The following is a 22,189-nucleotide window of genomic DNA, read 5'->3' on the forward strand; positions in this document are numbered from 1 at the left end:
AATGGCCAATTTTGTAGCGAAACGTCTGACTTTCGTGTCGTCTGCTACACCAGTCTGGTGCTGTACGCTATTCAGTAGTAATATTTTTTGTCAAACACAATTTTTTGATTAGAGAGTCAAGTTTATCTCCAAAGCGTTCATCACTGCCCACTGGAAATGTATTAACCATGATCTGATTATTTTTCCCATTGAAAAGGCCCACTACCTTTCCGGAGTAAAATTTAAAGGTTTCTTGAAAACATTGAAAACATAAGAAAACAGACTACATATCGATGACCTAGGATGAGGTAACAACACCAAACAAAATGCAAGATTTCCTACGTAATATATGATAACTGTCGAGGTTCATTTCACTGTTTTGCCGTCTGACGCAGTGATAGTCAACTACTGCGCGGTGTTTAGGACGACGGTGGGGAACATAAGGCGACCCGCGTTTGAAATTTAACATTTTATTCATCTTAAGAATTTTTTTTCAGATGATAATAATGTGTGTAGTATTAACGGTAAGTTAATAACTTTTGCGACTCTATAAAATTATCGATCTCGTTTTACATTCCAATTTTAAAAATTAAAACTCGTTTCGGAAAGGTAGTGGGCCTTTAAAGATTTCGCGAAATTCGCTGAAACAAATATCAAGCAAAACCATAGCTATTTGGCTCATTCTAGTACAGTTGTACCATTGGTCGAAAATCCTCCGCTGAAGCGCTGAATACAAACAAATCAAATTTATCCAACCATGCAGGAGAATATGAACGTTAATCATGATCATGTTTATTCCAAAGAAGGTGATACTAATCCGATGAATCACAAACCATGTCAATCAACTCATCGCGTAGTTGATAATGTTTATTCCAAAGAAGGTGATGTTAATCTGACGAATCACAAACTATGTCAACCAACTCATCGCGTAGTTGATGCACTAGGTGAAGGGGAATAATTCTTTTCGTTTGTCAGTTACTTAATACATGGGAATTTCAATCACTCAAATGACCTTAGACTCTTGATTAGTGAACATATTTACAACAACTGGGATTTCTTTAAAGATTATGTTTCTCTTCACCATGACATACACACAAACGTCATTGAAGAGTAAACATATGTCAAAGGTTTATGGACATGTTCTGTATAAACACGTATTTTAAACGAATGTCATCTTGCACATTTTGAAATCTATTGTTAATTCCACGGAAAAACTTTCTGACAAGTTTATCTATTGTCAGGTTGGGGACTTCATACTATGACAATATTCACTTTTGTCGTATTGTATAAATTATGTCAGTTTGTATATTTGGTTGCTCAAACATCTGGCTGCACCCTTTAAGGCCTTGTCTTCAGTCATATTAACACAATAATGGGGCAACGTGTCTTTGTACAATGACAGAGGCATTGTCAACCATAGTAGTTATTTTTCGTGGAAGTATGATTAGATGGTTCCGAGAACATGTATTTTGTTTAGCAATGCGGGTTATACCGCAGAAAAAAACCCTGTATAAAATGTATACAAACCGAAACCGGAAGCTAATGACGATAACCGTGTATCTGTGTAGTAGTGAAGATGGACGTGTTTACGTGACACAGTCTGGTCTGTAAGTGTTATTACTGATGTCAGTAAGGGATGGGACAGATGATGATATACAAGTTATATAGCCATGTGTTTGTTTACAATGACATGGAGTGTGTTTCAGTTACTTTATTGACGATTTGCATCCGTAAGCATACCTCAGTATTTTCTAGTTTGTTTTCTATATAATACACTGCATAGGTATACCGAGAACATGAAGGTCAAACACAGTTTTATTGTGTACACTGTTTCAATGTAGACACGTTGTTTCACTGATAATGATGTGTTTATCTGCTGTTAGGCATTATGTAGAGATACCTAGGTTTTTTCAATATCCGCCTGATATCCACTGACTAAACCTTGGAAGATTGTTTAAATATATCATTAGTGTTAAATGACCTGAACACTTTTCACTTGCTGTGTTAGTCAGGAAATTCATTGTAACGTCATGACTTTATATCAGTAAGAAGTCTACTAAAAGACGAAATGACGGCCTCGACCAGATGCAATACTATTTTTATGTTGAATTTCTTCTAAATGTAGTTTGTTGAATTGATGTAATAAAATATATAAAATGTGTGTCAAGGCTTACAAACAAGACAATAAAAAGGATTATTAAAATAACTTAAGATTCGATTAATGAAATCTCAAATATTTTAAAGTCTAAATATAAATTACAACATTATTGTGTACTCACATGGGTCAAGGAAGTAATATCAACAGTTATTTTCCATATAATACTTCATCCTTATAGACATATTTCTGAAGGACTCGAATTATTTAAACTTGTAAATATAGGGCAGAGAAGCAATTCTAACAGTGTTATTGTAGGGGTTCTGACTTTGTATTTTAGGAGACTGGCTATCTCCAGGGCCCTGACTTTGTCAATTTCCCTATATCTCGCAGGTATTTTTCAATTCTTCAATTTTAACTACACACCATTTTGATATGCCTTTCTGTAGATAAACTAAATAATCCTTCGGCGATCATAACTAATTAAAGCGACTGACTGTACTACAACACATACATATAAATGTGATAATTAAATATATTGACTGTTTTTATTGAAGATTGCACTTGTTTCTAGCTTGGTATTTTGCTTTACATTTCACAAACTCAGCATGTAACCTATTCTAGTGATGAAACACTTTAAATGAAATATTAATCCTGGTTTTGTGTTTAATGAAGTAAATCAATCAAATCTACAGATAATTATCTAAACATTTATTTATATATAGTAATTCATTCACATGTAGTCTTTATTTCGTTACTAATTATTTCTTTATGGATTTCTCGATACATTTATGTCGCGAAGAAAAACAAATGCATCTGATATCAAAATATTATAGAAAACCTCGCCGTTTTGAATCAACTAAATAAATTATTAGAATCATAATTAAAGAACATGGTTTGAATAATGTTAGAAGATACACCAGTAAACATAACCACAATAATATTAGAACGACACATATTGATCACGTTATGTTGCCTGGTCCATCATAGTAACATCATAGAAAAAATGTCATCATCTACTTTACTAAGTTCAAAAGCAATAAAATCATTCATTGAAGAATTAACTTGAGTTTGATGTCAGTGAGATATAAAACAAAAATCAGAGACTAAGTATAAGTATACGCTACATAAACTGCGAACCTTCAATCCAATCCCATGGAATTCAATGTTAGGAATTCTTTGAAATCATTGTACCGTTGTTTCAGCCAATCAAAAACGACGATACTAGTTTTTACGTAAATGTGAGCAAACCATGTACAGATAAACAGCCTATATGCAGGCAGCATTTTACAGCATAATATAATGACATTGTTGTTGACATTGTGCTACATTTCACGTAGGCAATTAAATCTGTGAGGTAACAAAATTCTGCTTCAACAGTTCGAGTTTTAACGTTTATGTAATGTAAATCACATTTTTTGCGTTCGTTCAAACGCAAATTCAAATGTTGCAATATTAATTGTCTGAAATATCATTCAACTGTCATTGAAATGTAACAGCTTTTGATCGCGAATTACTGGAGAATATGGTGAAATTAGTGCATGCACAAAATATATAAGATGCGAAAAAAACATTCCTCAGTAGTTATAAAGTGTTTTACATTATCTACCGATTCACCTCCGGATTAATCGGATTATCTCAATTCTGAATACTCAACGAGACTTTTGAATTTGTTAAGAAGCAATAGAGCATTGTTACGTCCTGCGTATGTTTCTTCAGTTTATGTATTTCAGACGATGGCTTTCCGCACTCCACTGATTTCGGCAGCGATAGATTTTGGGACTACTTTCTCTGGTTACGCTTTCTCCTTCCGCCACGAATACGAGCGGGACCCGCTACAGATATCGGCCAATAACTGGATAGCAGGAGGACGGACGTTAGTATCACTGAAAACACCGTCAACGATCCTTCTACACTCAGACGGAACGTTTCATTCCTTTGGATACGATGCCGAGAACAAGTATTCAGAATTAACGGAGAACGAAGAACACCATGGCTGGCTGTACTTCAAACGGTTCAAAATGCTGCTACACAACAACAGGGTATGTAGTTGTATCTAGGTTTTTGGATTAACTATGCCTAATGTACTTCCAACAGCTGAGAATGGAATATTCTTTTGTAGTATATATAATGATTTATTTTTTGTGGTGGGCTAAAACTTTAACAACTCACTGATGTATCATATTTACATTCTACTATAGAAATATATGTTATCACAAAGTTTGCTAACAAAATGTCTTTCATGCTGCGATGAAAAATTATGACATCAATGCTTAATTAACAAAATGACAAAATTCATTGTAAATGTCAGTTTCATAACGCTTGATGATTTCCACAGGAACTCCGTCGGTCCAGTATGATACAGGACATCAATGGGAAGAAGATGTCGGCCATGACGATATTTTCTATGGCTATCCGCTACCTCCGGGAACACCTGATGGAGGCCATTAATAGACAGATGGACGGTATAGACGAGGAGGTGATCCGCTGGGTCCTCACCGTACCAGCCATCTGGGACGACAGCGCCAAGCAATTCATGCGGGAGGCGGCGAAGGAAGTAAGTTGAATAAAATAATTATTTTTGATCGAAGAAGATGGGTCCAGGGCAATTTAATCATTCTGGGACTAAGGATCGTAGTAAATTTATCACAAATTGTATAGTCCAAAATAATTTATTAATGAGGTGACTAAAGAAGAGATTATATTAAACTATAGACGCATGGGTCGAGGAAACTAGATTCTATGTTTTAATGAAAACATTATCATAGTTCATAAATTCCAAAACAGTTTAAAAAATATCCGTATGGTCATGAAATGGCAGTCACTGGATTTATTCTAAAATAAATCAATCTTGCCTGTAATGGCACTTTCATTAGCCTGAAAATTTATGTCATCATCTCATACCGTACACATTAAGTGTCATCGCAGTTTGTATCGTGGTTTGCTATTGGCTGAAAAAAGGCGTAATGAACATTGGTAAAATAGTCCATCAAAGAAATATTGGATTTTTTGAAATCATACTGAATTACAGTATAAATATTAACTTTAATCGAATTTCTATGTTAATAATGGGACTATAACATACAATCCAGAGTGTAATCTTATGATGAACCGCTTCGTATTTTATTTAGAATACACTTTGTTTTATGGCTTGAATGAATTAATGTTAACCTTAATTATTACATACTCCTCCATATTGATGTATATCATATTGTATTTTACCGGAATATCAGTTTATTTATGTTTATAATTACAGGCAGGGATCGCCAAAGATCAACTGACTTTGGCCTTAGAACCAGAGGCTGCGTCATTGTACTGCATGAAACAGCCAATGGCAAAGCTCAGCTCGGTAGACAGGAAAACATCCTTTGTGGAGTTTGAGGTCGGCACGAAGTACATGGTTATAGATATTGGAGGTAAGTTGGCTAGTACAGTCTGTTTGTACGAGTTATCCCCCGTCATACAGTAACTTCATATTTACATTGTATTCTGCCGCTAAACCTTCCCTGACCCTTGTGAACTTAGAAAGGCATTATTTTATGAGCAATCAACATTTCTTCGAACAGAATGTGAAAGCGGCAGAAAATCAGGAAAATAAATGAGATTAATTTTAGAAACCAGATCCTTAGAACCAACAATACAAGATAAACCTATGCTGATTAGTAGAAGGGCTGTTATTGTCATCTAGGCTACATAATAAGTTGCTTTTAAACTGACACCAACAGAAGACGATTGTAATTTGTACTGTTGTAGGTGGAACTGTGGACATCACCCTACACGAAATCCTTCCAGACAGGAAGATCCGTGAGCTTCAGGCCGCCTGTGGTGGATCGTTCGGAGGCACCAACGTAGATAGCAAATTCAATCAGTTTCTGATCAAGCTCTTTGGAAACGACGTTCTAACTGAACTTAAAGTTAAATGCATGCAGGACTACCTGGACCTGTTCCGTGATTTTGAGACAAAGAAAAGAACGATAAAACCAGAGTCAGATGGTCGGGTCAATTTTCGTCTCCCCTTCCTATTAATGGAAATCTACAAGAACACAACTGAGGAGGATTTAAGTGAATCCATACGTAACTCTTCTTTCAGCAACACCGTCATCATTCGAGGTGACAAGATGTTGATTGACGCAAAGATATTTAAGGAGTTTTTCAAAGAGGCAGTGGATGGTGTCATAACTAGTGCAGAAAAGGCTATAAAAACTACCAAAGAATTAGATATTTCTAAAATACTACTTGTCGGCGGCTTTTCCGAGTCGCAGATGCTGCAGTCAGCCATCCGACATCACTTTCCAGGGAAAACTGTTGTGTCTCCAGGGGATGCCGGTCTTGCAGTTCTGAAAGGAGCCGTTTTGTTTGGGCATCAACCTGACACTATCAAATCCAGAGTAATGAAGTACTCGTATGGTGTGGAAGTGAACGAGGTTTTTGATCCGGACATTCATCCCGATATCTACAAGTTCTGGCAGGCGAGAAAAAGTAGATGGATGTGTCGGAACTGTTTTGATCCGTTCGTTAATGCCGGAGATGAGGTTGAGGTTGGCAGTACTGTGACACGGACCTATGGACCAGAGGAAAAGGATTCCACAGAGGGTATCGGTATCTATGCATCTTCACAAGTACCCAGATTTATCACAGATTCATCCTGTTATAGACTCGGTACCATGTACATCAAAATGCCGAATGGCGGGTGGCCTTTGGATGCCACCCTCGAAGTGGAAATGAAGTTCGGAGGAACGGAATTCACAGTAAAGATGACTGATGAGTGGTTTGGAGACTCCTACACAGATTCTTTCGATTTTCTTAAGAAATGAATGATTAATAATATAACAACTTAATAGTTATACGGACAGTATAACATTGTAATGCAAGGTATAAGTTTTAATTACGAGTGGTATTGGACGGACAATTCATTTTATGTCTGAATTTTGAATTGTCTCCCCTTGAACAAAGCTGTCTGTACGACAATTGTTTACCGCTGTTTTCTTATTTTCTACGTTAAAAAGTAATCATAAAAATAAAAATTAAATAACAAGCAAAAAACCAAAATAAATATTGCTTCAAAATTGTGATTTATAATTTATTTTATTTAATTGAATTTCATTAGTAGCATTAAAATGAGAGATAGCTCCTCTTGGTTTGTTATGTAAATTACTAATACGGTTGAGCAAGGACGAAGATGACTTCCTTGAGTTTAGGTTCCATACCTGATGCTCGATCAATTAATTCTTACAACCTACTTTGTTGATTGTTTAAAACGAAGAGTTTTATATTAAAATCTCAAATTAAGTTATAACATCATTTAATACGAATGTAACTGACATTGTTTAAAGCTATTTAAAACGTGTGTAGGAAAGTAATAAAATGATACATTGTTGAAAGTTGCAGTGTAGTGGACATTACCGCCGCATTATACATTAGCAGTCTGGTTGGAATCACCCTCGGATACCACAGTGTCTAAACTATATCACGCTCTGTTTATAACCTGGGTCATCAGACAGGTTAATCGGCGTTTATGCCTAAATATATCAACCAAAGAAAATAATTCACAGAGATGTCTTTTAGAAAAAGGCGAATTAATCAAGAAGCACAACATTAAAAACTCACAGGTGTCGAAAACGCTCGAATCGAATCATCGGATAAGTTGATGGTTTTGTTATGTCTAGATTTCTTCCAACGGTAATAACATAACTTGATCAACCCATTGTTCTTTTTACCTTTGTATCTTTTGTGCACAAATAAATCAATATAAGTCAATATAATAGCAATGGTTGTATTTTAGATAATACTGGAATAATATATGTATATACAGTATGTATTACATTCCGGTTATTTTAGTTACAAATTTTGATCCATTATGTAATGACCCATTTGTTTGGCTTCCTTTGCCGTGCTAAGTTACTGGTGTTTCATTGTGTCCCATTATGTGATGACCCTTGTTTGGCTCCCTCTGCCGTGCTAAGTTACTGGTGTTTCATTGTGTCCCGTTATGTGATGACCCTTTTTTGACTTCCTCTGCCGTGCTAAGTTACTGGTGTTTCATTGTGTCCCATTATGTGATGACCCTTTTTTGACTTCCTCTGCCGTGCTAAGTTACTGGTGTTTCATTGTGTCCCATTATGTGATGACCCTTTTTTGACTTCCTCTGCCGTGCTAAGTTACTGGTGTTTCATTGTGTCCCATTATGTGATGACCCTTGTTTGGCTCCCTCTGCCGTGCTAAGTTACTGGCGTTTCACTGTGTCCCAGTATGTGATGACCCTTGTTTGACTCCCTCTGCCGTGCTAAGTTACTGGTGTTTCACTGTGTCCCAGTATGTGATGACCCTTGTTTGGCTCCCTCTGCCGTGCTAAGTTACTGGTGTTTCATTGTGTCCCATTATGTGATGACCCTTGTTTGGCTCCCTCTGCCGTGCTAAGTTACTGATGTTTCACCGTGTCCCAGTATGTGATGACCCTTGTTTGACTTCCTCTGCCGTGCTAAGTTACTGGTGTTTCACTGTGTCCCATTATGTAATGACCCTTGTTTGACTTCCTCTGCCGTGCTAAGTTACTGGTGTTTCACTGATTCCCAGTATGTGATGACCCTTGTTTGACTTCCTCTGCCGTGCTAAGTTACTGGTGTTTCATTGTGTCCCATTATGTGATGACCCTTGTTTGACTTCCTCTGCCGTGCTAAGTTACTGGTGTTTCATTGTGTCCCATTATGTGATGACCCTTGTTTGGCTCCCTCTGCCGTGCTTAGTTACTGGTGTTTCATTGTGTCCCATTATGTGATGACACTTGTTTGGCTCCCTCTGCCGTGCTAAGTTACTGGTGTTTCATTGTGTCCCATTATGTGATGACCCTTGTTTGGCTCCCTCTGCCGTGCTAAGTTACTGGCGTTTCATTGTGTCCCATTATGTGATGACCCTTGTTTGACTTCCTCTGCCGTGCTAAGTTACTGGTGTTTCATTGTGTCCCATTATGTGATGACCCTTGTTTGACTTCCTCTGCCGTGCTAAGTTACTGGTGTTTCATTGTGTCCTATTATGTGATGACCCTTGTTTGACTTCCTCCGCCGTGCTTAGTTACTGGCGTTTCATTGTGTCCCATTATGTAATGACCTATTTTTTGGCTTCCTCCGTCTTGCTTTTTTTACTGGTGTTTCATTGTGTCCCATTAAGTCTCTATCACCATGTATTGACGTCAGATGTTCTCTTCTATCTAGGAACCAACGAAAGCTTTCTAACTGATAAAGTTATAGCTGATACTTAGGAGCAAGGTCAGCATGCAAGTACAAAGATTGTATTTTCACATTGACAAGATTTGATATACATTACCGATAACTAGATCAATGTTCTCAATGTATTTACCACATCAATGTCATAACCAAGGACAATAACTAGTTGTACTTTTAGCAGGAAATCGAAGTGTCATTAATTATCGCACTGTAGGGAGGTTTATATAACAATAATCCTATAATGCTGACACAGATTTCATCAATTTTTCTTTGTGTTCAATGATAGGATTCTCCGAGACTTGAATTGCGTCCTCTACACAGCAACCCAGTATTATAAAATTGATACCGGGTATTTTACTGCATTCACGATGTAGATGCTTATAAATCGATATCACAATGTTTCCACTAAGATGCAGTGAATTGATTCGAATCAAAATAGCAGTATGGCGTTTAAAAAACAACAAATAACATAAGTGCGCGTTGGTGAAGTATAAAATACAATTTAAATTTATTTGGTGTTTAGCTGTTTCTAATTTTAACTATTTACAATAAGTACACTTACTGGCAGTAAAACGTATTTTACTTTGTTCGCCGAATAATGATGTCGTTTTCCATGTTACATTGGCGTTTGTCTTTCTACCATATGAGTCAGTCTTTGTCACCGATTACTGGGCATACTGCACTGATATTATTTATTATTTATTCCTGTAATTTCAGTTGATTCAACGCATAAAGGCTATCTGGCTAATTTGAAATTCAAAGCCTTATAGATTTTCATTCGGAAATTGAAAGAAAACTTCATATTACAATTTACTATTTACTATTGTAATGTGTCTCTGGTGGCATGATCCAGTGAGGTATCACTAAAACAGTTCGAACATGCGGCGCATTCCCACAAAACACTGACCCCGGCTGTTAAAAGGACGTTAATTACTTTTGTAACTCAATAAAAATACTTATTCATCTGCTCCTGTTTTTGATAGAGAAAAAAATGTCAGCGGTGGAGAATCTATAAACTACGCAAGCAAACAACCTACAAGAAACTGATAAATTCACTTTCTCTTACATTTATTTTTCATAAAGATCGGTTGAATATTGATATCAATATGATATTGAAATGATCAATTATTTTCCCTTTGTATCAAGGATTAATGTTTCCTGATGTTTTGTTGTGACACCTAGGTACATCCTCTGCTGCATACACTCGAACGAATCAGTTGATCAGCGATGTATGAACACCATAATAGGGTATTAGCAAAACAAAAGTCGGATTAGGATGCTTTAATATCTTTGGTTGGATTAATTTCATGCTAGGTTGATTGACCCGGGATTTATATAAAACAATTCATTCTTGCTTAGACAGCTTTTATTATTGTACAAATGATGAGAATCGTTTATGTTCTGTCGGCGATGGAGTATCTTGCCGAAGGCAAGGGCTCTATCCCATCACGAGACAATACTATGAGGCATCCAGGCCATAAATGGTTTGTTGCCTCACCCTCATACATGTATGTGTATGACCCTTTTTTCTCGCAACGGTAAAGGGAAACCTGGCAATGTTATCTTCATTTCAACGCCATGTGGTCGCAAAACTCTGTGTTAATCTAAACGAGATTCAGTGTTGTGAAGATTGAAAGTAGATCAATATAGAAATAGCGAACTGTCTTCTGTAGAAAAGCAATATTTATTTCCTTCCCGTGTACCACAGCTTGTCCATCAGCCTGACGTTTTGGTCGAAGCGAAACGTTATAATGATGTCATGTAATAGTGACGTCACAATAAATTCTCGTTCAATCTCGCGCTACTAAATAGGGATACAAGAAGAAGTATACGTACAGAAAATATGAAATGTTTTATAAATAATCGTCACTCCCAATACGTATCCATATATCTTATACGTATACGCTGATTATAGTACCTCTAGTGGTAACATGAAACGTGTGGTATTAATGTAAATAGTACTGAATATTGTGGCGCGGTCACATATTTACCGAACATTGTCTCTTTTGTTTTTGTAAATATTATTTGACTTAACTAAACGACGACTTTAAGTAGATCTACATTTGCACTTTCGGATAAAGATGGTTACAAAATGACATTTGAATTCAAAGTAGCTTCATATTGTCACACAATATCACCAGCATGCCCAAATGGCAACTGACCTATGGCTACAACAGTTGACAAGGGATAAGTCTAGATCTGTACCACAAACATTAGTACTGTACTTCAGTTCTACTAGTGTTTTTCATTTGTTAAAAAGGTTGTACGGATCTTAATCTCTTTCTCTTGATATTGTGTGTGATGGAACTGGAAAAGTTCTTGACAACCATTTGAGTGCACATGCACTCTTTATATCGTAACCGGAACTGGTTTCTGCTAAACCTTCGCTCGCAGCTGAACGGCATTGAGTATAATAAAAAGGATGAATATTTAAGCATTAAATAAACATCACAACACGATTAGAAATACGTTTTGGGTATTTAAAATCGCCTGATTTCCGGTGATGTCACACTCGGTCGATACAATTTTAACACATAAATAAATCTACATAAAAGAATGTTCGATTAATACCCTTTTAAATTAAACAATAAACCACCACAATGAATATTTGTATCTACCACGCACTACAAATCTGATAGGTTACATTGGCCTTTCTTGTAAACTAGGCCTTACCACGCACTACAAATCTGATAGGTTAGAGTGGCCTTCCTTGTAAACTAGGCCAATATAAATCTCTCTTAAAAAAAAAGATTTGTTTTAATTCAGCCTTCATGAAACACGTTAAATAAATAAAAATGTATGTCTGGTATTACCACATATTGATCCACATGACGTTTTGGGGAACCACCTAAAATTCCGTTGTTGTTGGGCAGGTGGCCTATTTAGATATATATTATATACCATATGGCAACCGTCTACTTGTGAGAAAAATGCCTTATACGATTTTATAGTCGATATATGATTACAATGATGATCAGTTATGATGTTTGTTTAAACAGACACATTAGTTTTAAAACATTCGCTAACAGTTCACTTATTGTGTAATTATACAACCCTAACAGCCTTTATCGCCGATGATGAAATTATAAATTGTCTATGTAAATAGCGAATTTATGCTTTAGATAACGTAGTCAGTGTATTTAGTTTTACAACAGTGCATACAAACAGTTTACTATTTGACGGTTTGTCCTAAAATGTTGTGTATATATCTCCGAAGGATCAAACTGAATAGCAATTAACGTTTCTCAAGTTGTTTTCCTGTTTTTCGAAAATATTTTTATTCATTTTTCAAAACACACTTCATACAAACATTGCATTGTTTCTCAGAAATACCAACAAAACAATATTATCGTTATATGATAATACATGATCGAACGTGCACCTCAATTTTCGGCGTTTTTACATAATATCACAAAAGTTAGCTTATCCTCGGATGTATTTCTTTGTTTTAAATAAAAACAGAACAAATATACAACAAAAAGGAAAGCATCTATCAAACACACAAAACATGTTACCATGAAGATTATAGACTATGTAGTACTTAAGAAAAAATCACATGTAGATTCAATGTAGAACGCTCGTGAATGTTTCATGTTACGTTAACAAGTCTATTCGTAGTAACAAAACCTCATATCGACGTAGTCTGTCCCTACTGCAAAAGCTAGAGCATGGCTCCCGTAAAATTCGTCAGCGTTGTTGGTATCCTCAGTGTCGAAGTGGATGTATTCCTCGCTGACAGCCATCCCTGTAACCTCCTGACAGTCACCCCGGTAACGGTACAGATAGAAAGGTACTGATGTAGGCAAGTTTATCGGGTCAGACCACGAACCATCGCTTCTGGTAACACAAACGTATATGTGAAATGATTTGATGATGATATTTAGTGTGATTTGATATAATTTAAATTAACTCTTCGGGGTTCTTATTTATAACAATGGTATATCGTGTGTTCGCATTTCAAATAGCTGCTGATGTTAATCATCGTCAACTAGTAAATAATGAATAGTGAACTTTGGATCAAAGAAAGTATTTAAAACTGGTGGAATGGAAAGTGGTTAAGGAATGAAATTTTAAGTCTCTAATAGATGGAGTCAAACAGAGCGTGATGTGGGTTGGAGTATAAACGTATGGATTGAAACAGATGCTTTATTAGACATTAAGTGTTAACTTAACTTTGTAGTGAATAATTTAAACTCTCTTGTTGATTTAGCGTTCAAGAAAAGAAAATCAATTCCGTACCTGCAACAGAATGACAACTGAATATCCATGGCACTTACGTCATCTTCTTCATCCAGGCGAATGTAGCCTATTTGAAAACCTGGAGTTTGAAATAAAACAAAACCCATCTCAAAGATCTCTCAAGTGCGTTCTAAACGACGTTTCTGAGAGTTTGTAATAACAAGATGAACTTATACATACTGGAATCATTGGTTTGATATTTTAATCGAAGAACTTGACAACGATTGATAATGATTAAATTACAACATTATATTTTGTTTGGGCAAACATTACCTTGGGGGCAATCATATGCTAAGATACAGTAGTCGCCAGCTGGCCAATCATAGGTTCCGAATGGGGACTGTTTGATACACCCGTGCAGCTCAAGGGTGTCATTACTGGTAGTGGCATTGTACTCTGGCAATATTAACAATACATTTCGATAAACAAATTTCATGAAATGAAATTCTGGCAATATCATTATATATCAACAGGATTTTTCTAAGAAGAAAGCGTGTATAGGCATGTTGCCTTTTGCCTAAATCCGATTGTCTTTTTAATAGAAGACAATAAAATGTTCTGAAATGAGAAAAAAAAACAATCATGTAACCACACAATCTCTAGCAAATATCATTCAAACTTGACGTTGACCTAATTATATTTCCAGTCTCCTATGAGTGTCTTTAAAATATTTACATTTGTAGTTAATATATTATCTTTTAATTACATTCTATTCACAGATATAGTTATTTAAGAACGTGTCAGGTTTGTTGGTGAAGGAACGCGGAGTACTTGGAGAAAAATCACTGACCGACGGTCAGTACCTGATAACAACCCCATATGGGATTCGAAATCGTAACCCGCAGGGGTTGTGGTAATATGTCGAGACATCTTAAAGATGCTCCACCGCCGACAGAGCATAAATGATATTCATTATTTGAATAATAATTGGTGTTTAATCCTATATATATATGTCTAATTAACACAAAAAATAATAAGAAATAATTCATTTTGCCTTTGGTGCATGCGCAATCAGTACTTCATTCCATATAGGATATAGTGCCACGGATTTTTTTCGGGATGCAATTAATAATTTTTCATATTTTTAACTTGAAGTAAAATTAGAAGCTCATACTTTTTAATGTTGGTAATGGTGTAAAGTAAGTAACTTTTGTAACTGAAGAAAAATACTAAATCGTCTTCTCCTGTTTTTGATAGTGAAAAAATACCATTTGTCGGCGGTGGAGCATCTTTAACCAATCGACCACCTTTGTCCCTATATGTAATTTATTTCATAATAGTATTTCTCACAAGAGAATGTCTATTTCGCCTCGGAGAAATAATAAAACATTCTGTTGCAAAAAACACTTCATTGCGACATTTCATTGCAACTCACAAAATAACGTCATAATATTTTACTTTATACCACACGGAAAATGTAAAAAAGAAACAAACCAAAAAAAACCAACATATAAAGGTTTGTTTGTATAATTAACATCGTTATGACCTCCATATACTTTACATACATGTAATATGTTGCTGATTACTAAAAAAAACCACTTACTCTGGAAATGATGTCCGGTGCTGTAGTCGGTGTATCCTCCGGTTTCCATGTATATGGTTTCTGTGACGGGATGCCAGTTGTCTGGACAATCCAGGCTCGGTGTTGTCAGTTCGTATGAACCTCGAGGCCATACTAGTAAAATAACAAAACAGGTCAACGATCTGATAGTTTAATGCATAGCATTATTGACTCCCTTCAACTCCCTTCCCTAGAACTGTATATCTAAGGGGTCGGGTCGTAGGTGGTGAGTTGGGAAGAATAGTGCCATATCTTTAAATGAATGGAATACGCTAGAATATTGCAGATATATAGAAATAAAATCTCGACATGATTCTGACTTCATACCTCTTTTAAAACAAACGTCAAAACAGCTAAATATAAATAAAAAGCCATACTATTTAAGCCATATTGTTGGTTAATACAAATACAAACATTATATGTTTTACGAGTGGTTGATGGTGTCGTATCGAATAATAATATTGAAATCAATGAAAGGGTTAATACAGCATTGGTTGTGTCTGATTACAGTTAATTGTCAAAAAATAAAGATATAAAATAGAAAAAAGACCTAAAGGTAAGTTTCTCCAAAATAAACATTGTTCAATGAAGAAGATATTGCATTCCTGACCAAATATCAAAATAAAATACCGTTGTTACAGTTACTGAGTACTTGAGTCGTGTAGATAAGAAAAGATATTTTCGAACAGGAACCATCAATAATAGTTTTTTCCTAACTTAACTTGGTTTCATGCTTGTAACATTTGACAACAGTTTTCAAATAATTTTAGAACAGCGTGAACTGAATGGAGTATATCATTGTCAAACCAGCAGATTCCATAAGAATTATTTAAAAAATAAAAAGACAACAAAAAATAGTGCCAGACAGAGACGGGATACTCTTTAAAATATAACATACTAACTATCATAGGATTTGCAGGTGGTTAGGTTTGGGACTTCGTTAACGACAGAAGTAAAACTAATAACATATCCTACCCTCTGTCCTGTGATGATAAAAAGTACAACCGGGGATGTGGTTCATAGCGCTACAGTTAGCGACCTCGAAGATAGACGTTCTAAGTAAGAGTTCACACCCATAATGTGACACTGCGGTTCCATCACATATGTTTACTCCGACACATGTGGACGTGCTGTCAGTCCACTGATGGCATTTTCGGGCACATGGTAGCTCACGCAGGCCGTTAATGAGTTCACTGGTTATGTCATAGTAGTCTAGATCAACCTCATAGGTGGATTCCCCGCATACACTCTCAAAACTGGCCTGTCCGGAGGAGGATGTCCAGACAAAACGTAAGCACAGTGACAGAAGACATAGAACACGAAGCCTATCCATTTTGCTGATACAACGTTTTGAGCACATTGCTAGTTGTCACACTTTCCTCACGGTTTGAGAGGTTATACCTGATATATCCTTTACAAATTGATAGATTTTTAAATAATTGACGGACACATCACTTCAGGTGCCGCCCATGTTTTTTATTGGCTACACATGATTAACATGAAACACCCAGGCAAGAACTCTACAAAACTATCTTCGATATGCATTAATGGTTCCAAATGTAATATCTATTTTCCACAAATCTCCCAAATAAAAGAATTACAAGCATAGACTATCCCATAATCAGTAGCAACGATATGTTAGAAATAAACTCTTCGTTATTATCTTTTAAAATGTAAGCAATTTCCGTGTGACAAAAGACCCAAGGCTTCAGATCGAGACAGTGGTGATAACTACATGTATATAACTGCCTTATTGATCTCTATGGATATTGATGTCATTATTTTTCCGTGCATCCGTTAGAAAGCAATATGTCAAGCATAGGTAAGGAAGAATTCCATTATGTATTCATTACTGGATAAATGTAACTCCTTAGATCACGTTTTAGAGGTTAAACGGGTTAAGAATTTCTGACTTTAGTGAAGAATGATGACTTTATTTTAAGGTTGTCGTGGCTTCACACCCAAAAAAAAATCCTTATGTTGATTATCTATATGGAATACTGTTTATACATTTCATAAACAAGTAATCGACGATTCCTATTAACATGATGTTTTTTATTGACCCAGAAATCAGATATCATCAGCTGAGTTATCGACCCTACCTCCCATACCTGTAGTTAAGGTGTATCAGGTACAATTCACATGTGTAGTTACTACCCACTAGATTTATACTGATTTTTCTCCTTCAGAATCAAATAATTCTCGCCTGAAGTTAAAAAATACGATGACGGTTGTGTGAAAGAGGTTTGACATACGACATTCAATATTCAGAATTTTGATAATTTTGGTGAAGGCACAAGTAAATAAATGCTTCATATACACAGGCAATAATTCCTCACGTAAATTTCACATTTAAATCAAGTGAATCGGGCCAAAAAATTGAATTTAACGTGAAATGTTTCACATGAATTTAACGTGAAGTTCATGTAAAATTTGTCACGTGAAATTCACGTGATTTTTTTCACGTGAATTTCTATTGAAAATTTTCACGTGAAATTCACGTGAAGAAATATTGCCTGTGTACGGTTGATATCTACTGTGACGAACTTAGGAGTATTTTTTTTCATTTCAAAATATTTTATTAACAAATACAAGATATACATGAATCACAGAGAAAGATAATATATTAATGTAATGCCAAATGGATTGGACAACAGGCAAAGCCTATATAGGTCCTCTCCAGAAATCCGGTTTATTTAACTAATAAATAAATATAAATAGTGTTGTATCAGTAGAAATGAGAAGAAAAAGAATATTAGGAGCATAACCAAGCGGGCCATAGAAAAGAAAATAACTATTTACAACAGATAGACAAATAAGTAAATATATTTTAAATGAATAAGTAATAAATAGGCAATATCATTTATAGAAAACAAATTAATTAATTTATACATATCACATCCACACACACATACACACCCTCTCATACTGGCCTTTAATATATCAATTAATACATGCCTATATTTAAATATTTCTATAAAATATATTTGTACAATTGAAATCTCTTATTTTTTTTTATATAATTACTTGTATGAAGTAGTATCATTTCATTAATATCATTAGTAAAATCAATAGACCCATACAACAGAATTTCAATATTAACAAAACCCAAAAGATTAGAAATAGAGATTATGTGATGTCTAAAATCAGAAAAATGAGTACAATAAAAAAATAATGTTCAGAATTTTCAGTTGGAGCACCACATAAGCATGAACCATCATCTGTCAAATGATCATCGAATTTGTCATAATTTAAGTCACTGGCATTATTGCGCAATTGGCATAAAAGGACATTTAAATTTCTAGGTTTACAATTCATAAATATGTTGGAGATTATAGATGGAAAAGTTGTTTTTAATTTTAATCTAAAAGAAGAAATAGAAGAAGATTCTCTGATAGAGTGATCTAGTGAGTTCCAAAGTTTCATAGAAGATGGGAAAAAGCTATTATTATAGTTGTTAGTCCTTGATTGTGGTAAGTTAAGGAGTATAACATATGTTCCCGAAGGAAGATAATGCTAATCTGTTTTACCTACACATGAATAGTCTTATAACATATATAAACAAGGGTGGCGTTAAAACAACAAATAATGTTCCATACACTCTGTACATGAGAGGTAAAATGTTAACAACATATATCGATATGGGACAAGAAAATAATTCCAACCGTGTGGACAAAACAAAATTGTCAAATTTTCGAGGCGATCTGCCCCTTTATCAAGACATACAAAACGAACACGATTACATAATAGGATACGAACAGTAATGCGGGACAAATTAAAAAATATACAGCACAATGCAGCGCAATCTACCCTTCGGCAAGTGGCAGCCGAAGGCCGGATCTACAAAAATGTATCCATGCTGTTCGGCAGAACGCTAAAATATGAGCGATGACTGGAAAGCGTGCCACGTGTGACGTCAAATGTGTGGCGAAATTTATATAAAGCGCTCATTGGTATAGGATGCAAATTTAGTCGCCTACCTTCTCGGTGTGTTGGCAAAGAAGCAAAGTCTCAAATTTAGTCGCCTTATGCTGGGCAGCATATGTAAAGGATCAAAAACGCGTAGAACAGAACAGGAAAATGCTGGAAGTAGGGATAATTATTTTAAAAGCAAGTGATCAATTGATGTCAATTAGTATATTTAACGTTCGTTAATGCCTTTGGGATAGCGGGTCTGTAGATAGGTAATCCAGAATCTCTCTCTCGATCGACGCTTGGTTTGTGTCCAGTAGGAACAATGCGTAATTGCAATCACCTGCATGTCTTTCCAACTATACCGGTTTCCCCAACGTATTGCATTGTGCAATTCCTACACAAGAGGAGGTAGATGACATTGCTGGATTTGCACGTCAGGTTCTGTCGGATGTTGTATGCTCTGTTGTTGATAGCACATTCAAATGCGTCTGTGGATGCTGTGGACACATCATGCACCGTTTATTGTCTGGAATGAGCCCGTTTGTGCAGCAGGAGCAAGAGGAGGAAGTTCGCTGCTCACTGCAAGGTCTTTTACATTTTTTGGTCTGCGGTAGGCTAGTAGCGGTGGCTCTGGAAAAATACGCCTAAGTTTTGTTGATAACTTAATGATTTTCCGGTGGTTCCTAAGGATAGAAGGGAAATGTGGTAAGTTAGGATGGAATGTTACCACACAGGGAACACGTTGACTGGCAGTTCTGGTTTGGTATATGAGGAGATTGGTTCTATTAAGGGTGCGGACCTTGTCGATTTCTTGGTCGATCAGATGCGATTTGTATCCTTTAGAGAGATTTTGGCATTTCATCTCTTCGCACCGGCGTTCGAAGGTGGTATTGTCGGACACTATTCGACCGATCCGTAAAGCTTGTGAATAGGGAATGCTTCTGGTGGTATGCGAGGGATGACAACTGGTGGGGCGGAGGTATAGAGACGAGAATCAGTAGGTTTGGAATACAAGTCAGTACTAATGGCCCCTTCTACTAAGGTGGATCTAGTGTCTAGAAATATGTTGGTATCTGATGATATATCGGCAGTGAATTTGATGGTATTGTGGAATGTGTTGGCATGTTCAATAAATTCATCGAGAGACTGTCGGTTGGAGGTCCATTTGATTTCAATATCGTCAATGAATCTGAGCCAGCTGAAAGGATTGATTGGGGCTGATGTTAAGATTGCAGATTCAAGGTGTTTCATGAATACATTGGCATACGAAGGAGCCATTTTGGTGCCCATAGCTGTAACACTGATTTGCAAGTAGTTGTCGTCATTAAACATGAAGTTGTTAAGGGTGAGGACAAGTTAAAGGAGATCTACTAAACTCTGGGTCGACGGATGGTTAGACAGGCAGCAATGCCTTCCGCGTGCGGGATGTTGGTGTAGAAAGAGACAACATCCATCGTAACTAACAGAGTGCCATCTGGTAGGTCATGGCAAGGCGTGTTATTCAAGTAATCAGTAGTATCTTTTAGATAAGATGGTCGATTTTCAACAATGGGGCGTAAATGGAAATCAATAAACTTAGATATATTTTCGGTAGTGTGGCCTATTGATGATTGGCGTGCCCGGGTTGCCAGGTTTGTGGATTTTGGGGAGGAGATATTATTTGCCTGCTTGAGCGTTTTCTGGTCGTAAAAAGCTCACTGTGTCTTCGTCAATATCTCCTCGGTCTAGGATCCTATCTAATGTGTCATTGACCAGTTTGGTGTGTTCCTCTGTGGGGTCTCTATCCAGTTTCTGGTAGAACTGTGCGTTAGAGAGCTGACGGTTTGCTCCTGTAATGTAGTCTCTCCTGTTCATTATTACAACTGCCGCGCCTTTATCTGCTGGTTTGATGACAATTTCAGCATTTTGTTGTAGTGAATGAAGTGCTCGGCGTTCTGATGTAGATAGGTTGTCTTTACTGATCTGGGCACGATCATTGTGAGCAGCAATTTCCTCCCTAACTGCCTTGATGTATGCTTCAAGGGCGGGCTCTCGACTGGGTGGGTGGGTTCCAACTTACTAATAGATAATGGATACAAAAGGTGTGTGAAAGAAATACGTTTTGGTCATATCAAATGAATGTACCCTTATGAAACAACTGATCGCTCTTAACTACTTCAACCTGTTTATGCTATTTCCATGGCTGATGTGATATTGTGGAAGTTTCGATATCTATAAGTATGTACATGTATATAGGTTTAGGAAGTAATATCAACAGTTATTTTCCATATGGCACTGGATCCTTATAGACATATGTCTGTAGGATACGAATTACTTAAAGTAGTAAATATAGGGAAAAGAAGTAATTCTAACAGTTTGGACAAAAGATTGTCAAATTTTCGAGGCGATCTGCCCCTTTGTCAAGACACAAGAAGAACAAATAATATTACACGTACACAAAAACATAAACTATCCTGGTATCTATGTGTAGAACGTATGTGTGTTTGTTCTCGCTAGTAACTATGTACCTGTAATGTGTCCTTTCTGTGTGTGTAAGTTATACAGGCAAAGCCGCGGGCTGACCTGCCGTGTGTGAGCACTGTACATGTGAACCTTGTTATATTTGTTAATAAACTCTTTAACTGTATTAAATGTGTTGTTTCTTTATCAATACGGAACCCCAAACAGAACCTGGGTACATGTATATGAGGCGGACGTAGGTTCAGCCCTACTGCAATATGTTAATTTTTAGCATTAGATTTAATGAGCCGTTTGTTATAAGCCGTTGATTCAATTCAATTCAATTCATTTTATACCGAATGCAAACAGCATATAGGATTACAATAAACATACATATGACAATATATTAAATATGTGCAAGATGGCGGAGAACACAGCCAATGTAATACAACACAAACTACATGAATTATAGAAAAGGCTATAGGTACTGGTAATGAGAGATCTTGTGTGCAATTTGCTAAGATAAATTTGTGTTCAATACATGTATTATACAAATAAACTGCTTAACTATTTAATAGTACCTTTCTTCTAGCCGTTGCCTGAATTAAATATTTACCAAAATTTGCAAAATAAAAAGATTTTTCATGCGTACTACAAAACAATTCAATCATCTTGAAAACAGATGGTCGACGATAAAAGTATGGTTTTAAATATTTTACCCTTAAATCTAAAAACCTTGGA

General features: G+C 36.1%; 1 protein-coding gene across 6 annotated transcripts; it reads left to right on the forward strand.

Annotated features, from left to right (window-relative positions):
* Positions 1 to 1,487: 1,487 nt before the first annotated feature.
* LOC138327466 (heat shock 70 kDa protein 12B-like) lies at positions 1,488 to 7,836 on the forward strand. 6 transcript variants are annotated; one of them, XM_069273575.1, is made up of 6 exons: positions 1,525 to 1,586; positions 2,415 to 2,467; positions 3,794 to 4,116; positions 4,413 to 4,631; positions 5,331 to 5,490; positions 5,828 to 7,836. In XM_069273575.1, exons 3-6 carry the CDS (start codon positions 3,811 to 3,813, stop codon positions 6,886 to 6,888), a joined length of 1,746 nt encoding a protein of 581 aa, XP_069129676.1. In that variant the 5' UTR covers positions 1,525 to 1,586; positions 2,415 to 2,467; positions 3,794 to 3,810; the 3' UTR covers positions 6,889 to 7,836. The 6 variants fall into 6 exon arrangements, with proteins under 6 accessions (XP_069129675.1, XP_069129674.1, XP_069129676.1 ...); XM_069273577.1 differs by having other exon boundaries at positions 1,538 to 1,586; positions 3,808 to 4,116; XM_069273574.1 differs by lacking the exon at positions 2,415 to 2,467 and having other exon boundaries at positions 1,488 to 1,586; positions 3,808 to 4,116.
* Positions 7,837 to 22,189: the final 14,353 nt, after the last annotated feature.

This window comes from Argopecten irradians, chromosome 7 (genome assembly GCF_041381155.1).
Source record: "Argopecten irradians isolate NY chromosome 7, Ai_NY, whole genome shotgun sequence".
Taxonomy (NCBI): Eukaryota; Metazoa; Mollusca; class Bivalvia; order Pectinida; family Pectinidae; genus Argopecten; species Argopecten irradians.